We start from the raw sequence: 7121 nt of genomic DNA on the forward strand, positions 1-7121 counted from the left end.
TGTACAGTATTTGAAAAATAATGTGTTTTTTGAACATTAAAGCATGTCAACATATTCTGTTACACCAAATACACAAAATAATGATCTCTAAAATAGCATCATATGACCCCTTTAAGGATCGATCCGCCCATCCCTACTGCCAGGATTTGCGCTGCTCTCTCTCAACCAGCTGACTATAGATTTCCATCGCAGTGAGCACCCTATGCCCTACTCCCTCTGAAGAGATCAGCACTATGCCCTACTCCCTCTGAAGAGATCAGCACTATGCCCTACTCCCTCTGAAGAGAGCAGCATCTGATGCGGGAACTCTGGAGGGGTGGCGTTTGCAGATTGAAGCATTTGGGAAGGAGCAATCACAGACAACGTAATTTTCTCATTTTCACTTTCCATTGTCTGGCGTCCCCTTCCCACAGCATCCTTTAGGGGCGCAAAAACGCCGTTTGGCATCCCCCCGAAACTACACTGAGAGCAGGAAAAAAGTGACGCACTCACTGGGCTATTTACACGGCCGCGTATTTTTGTGGTAAGTGCAGAACATATTCTTCGTGCAGTCATGTAGTGCTATAAAAATGAGCTGCTATTTAGGGTTGATTCTTTCTTATATGGGATTTCAGCTCCGGAATCATTTCGAGAAACATTTTTTTAATGTGGCATACTGTAGGCTATGTGATATTGAAGGACAAAATGCAGCACTACCTTTATACAATTGCATAACGTTAGGCTTACTATGTGCAGGGAATCTGATACGCATCTGAATGCATCGAGCTAAATAACACGTTAATAATTTTCCTCTCAGAGCCCCAAAAGCGCGTAAGAAGACAGCGATAACGGAGAACGACATACATACATAACTTACACCTTACTGGTGATGCATACTGCATAGGTCTATTTTATAAAGACAAGCAGTCACTGTCGTGCATTTCAGTGGAGTAAAGCGCTGCGATTTATCTCATTGAGTTCAGATATTTCTCTACAAGGCCAATTTTAATTTACAGAATAAGAAACGATGCTAATAAACCACTGGTTGTTGATTCTGTTACATAAACGCGAAATAATTAAATGCGTGCTGTTTAACTGTGTAGTGTACCCATTGTTTGTGAATTCGACAAAGCTGAAAAGCAATGTACTACACATCTGTAGGCCTATCCAAATTATGGTACAGTATTACATAGTAACAAAAAAAGAGAAAGACCGACCAAACACAGCATAGATGCTAAAGACTGTAGGGCAGTGTAATGAAAACGCCCACAGAGGTGCTATAACAACAGTCTGATTTTCAAATTATATATATATTTTTTAGTTCTTTTTATCTTTATTTTAGCTTTTAAACTATGTTTCCAACACTCTTTGACAGATGAGAGGACGTGCCACCACAATGAGACTCTATGAAGAGACAGCAGATTAGGACATTTCCTCTAAAATGAGTCAACAAGAGGAGAGAGAGGAGGACACTGCCTCTATAAACTGTGATCAACCCATGAAGAGTCAGCCCTCTGCCTTCAGTGACGCAGAAATTACCTCTGAGCCCAAGTAAGACGTTAACCATTTTAGCATTTGGCAGACATTTTTATTCAAGTGTCTTAGCAACATAGATCTAATTCTTAGCCTGATGATACATGGGGCAACTTCTTTTCATTCAATTCAATTCAGTGCAATATTGCTAAATGATGTTTTGGGCACTTTCCTGTTGAGAATGGGCAACATATTTCTATCTGGATACTTTGGATCAGTCGTGGGGCCTGTGTCTCACCTGGTTGCCCATTGATGGCAATATTGCCCAGCGACATTGCTTAAAAAGTTGCCCCGTGTATCATCAGCCTTACATTCATCTCTAGTCTAGCTTGTTTTCCTCAAAATAATCTTGGAACTTTGTTCTATAACACTTTGCTACTGCTTGCTTAGAATAAATCACTTTGTTGTATTCCTCAATTCTAAATTTGAATAAAAACATCTGATAAATGAATAAATGTCAATCAAAGGTATTATAGACCAGCTATAGACAGCAGCCAGTGCTTGAGACGAGAGATTGAGAAACAGCAGATTCACAGCAGGTTGGTCTAAAATGGCATTGCATTTGTCTAGTGTCAGTATCAGCAGGAAGAAAAGACAGAGATCAGAGACTCCAGAACCCAGCGGTGTGTCTGTGAAGAGTAACACATCCATGAGGCACTTTTACATTTGTCACTAGCCACTTTCACATTTGTCAGATGCTTTTATCCAAAGCCTAAAGTGTGCTTTATTTTTGACCCAAATGGATGTTTATGCATATAGCCTTGCAACGTAACTCCTAAACTTCATGCCAAGTTAATAAATGTAAATTTAATTTTGTAGTATTCAACTATATAGTATGTTTATGTAAAATTAAAGGAGTAGTTCACTTTCAGAATGAAAATTCTGTCATAATTTACTCACCCTCCACTTGTTCCAAACCTGTATGAGCTTCATTCTTCTGTTGAACACAAAAGAAGATGTTTTGAAAAATGCTGGAATCTGAACAGTTGATGAGCACCATTGACTTCCAGAGTATTTTTTTTTCCCTATGGAAGTCAATGGTGCTCATCAACTGTTCGGATCCCAACATTTTTCAAAACATCTTCTTTTGTGTTCAACAGAAGGAAGAAACTCATACAGGTTTGGAACAAGTGGAGGGTGAGTAAATGATTACATAATTTTTATTCTGAAAGTGAACTACTCCTTTAAGTTTTGTTTGTCGTTTATCAGCATCACAAGGAGGAAGAGACAGAGATCAGAGTCTCCAGAACTCAGTGGTGTGTCTGTGAAGAGTGACAGGTCTATGGAGAAACCCCCTATATTCAGTGATTCAGCAGTGACCTCTGGCTCTCCGTTAGTATAAACATTTACTTGCTACTTTATATTGTGCATCTCAGATGAATAATGATCTAATTAATAAAAAATAAAAAAACAGTAAATTGCACATTAAAATATGCACTTACATTTATGCAATTAGCAGATGCTTTTATCCAAAGTGACTTACAGTGCATTCAAGCTATACATTTCTTTTTTTTTAACCAGTATATGTGTTCCCTGGGAATTGAACCCACAACCTTTTGTGCTGCTAATGCAATGCTCTACCACTGAGCCACAGGAACACAACAATAATAATACACTCTAAAAAATGCTGGGTTAAATACAACCCAGTGCTGGGTAAAATAGGGACAAACCCAGCAATCGGGATGTTTTGACCCAGCGGTTGGGTTAAATGTTTAACCCAACCTTCTGGGTAGTAACCCCACCGCTGGGTCAAAACAACCCAATTGCTGGGTTTGTCCCTATTTTACCCAGCACCGGGTTGTATTTAACCCAGCATTTTTTAGAGTGTAATAACAATAATCATATTAAAAATTCTGAACCCTGCCTCAGCTTATTGTAATTATAGATTTTACTCAATTAATGAACATACTCATCTTGCATTACCCATACTGCATTTTCATATCTCAGGGTGGAGTACATTTCAGGTGGTCTCTAAGTATCATTGATCTAATGCAAAATGCATGGCACAGATGCAATCAGCTCATCTTCTACATCCCACTTTCAGACCCACATCAGACAGGAAATAACTGAAGCAATCCTACAGAAACACACACTGGAGACTGGAGACCTGCAGAGAGTCAAAAACCAGCACAAAACCAGCATGAAGAACAAGTGTGAGAGATTATTTGAGGGAATTACACTTCAAGAGAATGAAAGCCTCCTGAACAGGATCTACACACAGCTCTACATCATAGAGGGAGAGAGTGAAGGAGTGAATGAAGAACATGAGGTTTTACAGATGGAGAAAACAGCCAGAACACAACACTCACAAGACACTCCAATTTACTGCAATGACATCTTTAAAGCCTCACCTGAAGCAGGATGTGAAAAGAAAGACCAGATCAAGACTGTTCTTACTAAAGGCATTGCTGGAATCGGAAAAACCGTCTCTGTGCAGAAGTTCATTCTGGACTGGGCCGAGGGAAACGCCAATCAGGATGTAGATTTCATGTTTGTGCTTCCATTTCGAGAGCTGAACTTGATCCGAGATCATCAGTACAGTCTGTCTTCTGCTGGATCTCATCCACTGTGCTTCAGAAGCTCCTGGAAGAAGATCTGAGTGCAGAAATCCCTCAAACTCTGACTGAAATGTACATCCACTTCCTGCTGATTCAGATCAACATGAGGAACCAGAAGTATGAAGAGAGAGATCCAGAGAAACTCCTGCAGTCCAACAGAGAATTGATTGTGAAACTTGCTGAAGTGGCTTTCAATCAGCTGATGAAGGGCAATGCGATGTTCTATGAGGAGGACCTGATTGAGAGCGGCATAGACATCACTGACGCCTCAGTGTATTCTGGGATTTGCACTGAGATCTTTAAGCAGGAATCTGTGATTCATCAGAAGAAAGTCTACAGCTTCATTCATCTGAGTGTTCAGGAGTTTCTCGCTGCTTTCTATGTGTTTTACTTTCATGTGAGTACAACTATGCAGGGACTGAGGAATTTTGCTTTAGTACAACATTTGCTCAAAGTTGCAGTAGAGCAAGCCCTTGAGAGTAAGAATGGCCAGCTGGATCTGTTCCTGCGGTTCCTGCTGGGCGTCTCACTAGAGTCCAATCAGAGACTCTTACAGGATCTACTGACACACACAGAGAATAGCTCAGAGAGCATCAGGAGAACCACACAGTACATTAAAGAGAAGATCAAAGATGGACATGGACTCTCCACTGAAAGATCCATCAATCTGTTCCTCTGTCTGCTGGAAGTGAAAGATCAGACTCTGTTCAGAGAGATTCAGGAGTTTGTGAAATCAGACAAACACTCAGAGAAGAAACTCTCTCCGGCTCACTGCTCAACAATCGCCTACATGCTTCAGATGTCAGAGGAGCCGCTGGATGAGCTGGACCTCAAGAAATACAACACATCAGATGAGGGGAGAAGAAGACTGATACCAGCTGTGATCAACTGCAGAAAAGCACTGTGAGTGTTAAATTATTCTGTTACAAAAAAAAAATTTAAAAAATCATAAATGTTTCTACAGAGTGATGTCCAACATTAGTCAAGCTACTTTAAATTTAGCCAGAAAAGCTACAACCTTACTCGAAAGAAACTTTACCTCAACTAAGCAGGAAAGTATTGTTCAATTTAGGGCTACAACTAATTCTTTTTTACAGTTAATATATCAATGATTTTCCAATTGTTATTTTGATGTTATCCTTTTTAAATAGCATTGTGAATATTAAAGTGATATACTTTTTTTTACACATTTGTAGGATTTCTACGTTACCTACTTAATGATGAAACTTATGGATATATACATTTTCAAAATTATTCTAATAAAGAAAAGTTATATAAAAATAGTTTACTCCCTTTCAGTTTTCCTGGCTGTAATCTCACTGCTCAGGACTGTGAAGTTGTGTCATCAGCTCTACAATCCTCAAACTCTGTCCTGAGAGAGCTGGATCTGAGTAACAATGACCTGCAGGATTCAGGAGTGAAGCTGCTCTCTGATGGACTGAAGAGTCCAAACTGTCAGCTGGAGATACTGAGGTGTGAAAGAAGGATGATGTACCGTCAGTCGGTCATAATGTTGATATGTGTCTGTAGACGATCTGTCTGTGTGTCTGTGGATGATCTGTCTGTGTGTGTGTAGGTTGTCAGGCTGTATGGTGACAGAGGAAGGCTGTGGTTATTTGTCTTCAGCTCTGAGTTCAAACCCCTCACACCTGAGAGAGCTGGATCTGAGCTACAATCACCCAGGACCATCAGGAGTCCAGCTGCTCAAACTCAAACTGGAGGATCCCAACTGCTCACTGCAGATACTCAAGTATGTGGGACAGTATTTTATTTAATTTTTTTTAAATTTTACACTATATAATAATACTGGTAATGCTGTTTAATATCAGTTGAGCAATATAAAGTCAACAGCTGTCGGTTGTGCATCATGCCTACCAGCATGTTTTTAATGGTATTAATCAATGAACAAAACCGCTCTTTATCTTGCAGAACCAAATCAATAGTGTTGCACTTGAGAATAGTTTTTAAGGTAGTTGAAGAAGTTGCAACATTTCTACAATGGATTTAATCTTTAGTCTCAATGGCTTCTGTCTGAATGGTTACATTGTTTGCAAAGGGACTGTTTGGAAATCAAAAACAGATTTTTACAGTTGAGGTTATGAGTTTACGTTCACATTACTGTATCTGCAAAAGGATAATAGAATAAGAAGACTCATAAAAATTACATTTTTATTTTTTTAATACTGTCCTAATTGAGTTTACACAAGTGACACAGTTTAAACCTTTACGTATGATATACTGTGCATTGTTACTTGGATGATCTTGTGTTTTGTAATAATTACTCATGAGTTAAACTGCCCAGTTTTCTTCAGGAAATTTCTCCAGACTCTGCAAATTCTTTAGTTTTTCAATATCATCTGCATTTTTGAACCCTTTCCAACAGTGGCTATAAGATTTTGAGATCTGGCTTTTTGGGTTTAATATTCTCTTGCTGTGTTCTGGATCCAATTGGTTTTGATTAGGGATGCGCCGATCCGATATTCATATCGGGTATTGGCTCCGATAGTGCCATTTTTTCTCAGATCGGGTATCGGTCAGAGAGAGCCGATCCAAATCCGAGATTTTTTTCTTTTTTTTTTTTTCTTCGATTGTGCGAATTATTCTGTGTTACTTCTGAAGCCATAAGATAGCTTAATGTGAGCTACATATGAATATTTAAGTCCTTACATTAAAGTTCACACAAACTCTTTTCTCCGCTGTGGCTTTCAGTTATTCGTTCAGCCTTTAAACCCTGGTCACATTCGGTTACAGCAGTCAGCTCGGTAAAGCTCTCTCCAAGATCATTCTGTGTTCCCATTATACTTGATTTGTAAATACATTTCTATGATTTTGCAAAAAGGACTTTTATCTTCTTGCCGGAGTTTAATGTTTTGTTACTTGCTACCGGGTGTCTGTGAGAACAAAACACGGGTGTAGAAAATAATATAAATAGTTTTTAACGTGCACAGTAACTGAAGTTTAAAACTGTTAAAAGAAAGGCTCAATAACTGTTGCACAGATATAATACACTACGCATCAATTTCTCTTCCCTTTGTGCTTTGCAGTTTTTAA

The 7121-nt window shown here is 39.0% G+C and overlaps 2 protein-coding genes across 2 annotated transcripts in view; both read left to right on the forward strand.

Moving 5' to 3' along the window:
- Positions 1 to 354: 354 nt before the first annotated feature.
- Positions 355 to 4111, forward strand: LOC107570895 (uncharacterized). The gene is made up of 4 exons (XM_016257175.1): positions 355 to 523; positions 1355 to 1530; positions 2722 to 2845; positions 3503 to 4111. Exons 2-4 carry the CDS (start codon positions 1421 to 1423, stop codon positions 4109 to 4111), a joined length of 843 nt encoding a protein of 280 aa, XP_016112661.1. The 5' UTR covers positions 355 to 523; positions 1355 to 1420.
- A 62-nt stretch (positions 4112 to 4173) lies between these two features.
- Positions 4174 to 7121, forward strand: part of LOC107570896 (E3 ubiquitin-protein ligase TRIM69-like) — an 8175-nt gene continuing 5227 nt past the window's right edge. The window contains exons 1-2 of the mRNA XM_016257176.1: positions 4174 to 4549; positions 5691 to 5820. Of these exons, the coding sequence (XP_016112662.1) occupies positions 4174 to 4549; positions 5691 to 5820 (506 nt within the window). The remainder of the gene's footprint in view (positions 4550 to 5690; positions 5821 to 7121) is intronic.

The sequence above is a fragment of the Sinocyclocheilus grahami genome, unplaced genomic scaffold (genome assembly GCF_001515645.1).
Source record: "Sinocyclocheilus grahami isolate Dianchi unplaced genomic scaffold, SAMN03320097.WGS_v1.1 scaffold1520.1, whole genome shotgun sequence".
NCBI classification, from domain to species: Eukaryota; Metazoa; Chordata; class Actinopteri; order Cypriniformes; family Cyprinidae; genus Sinocyclocheilus; species Sinocyclocheilus grahami.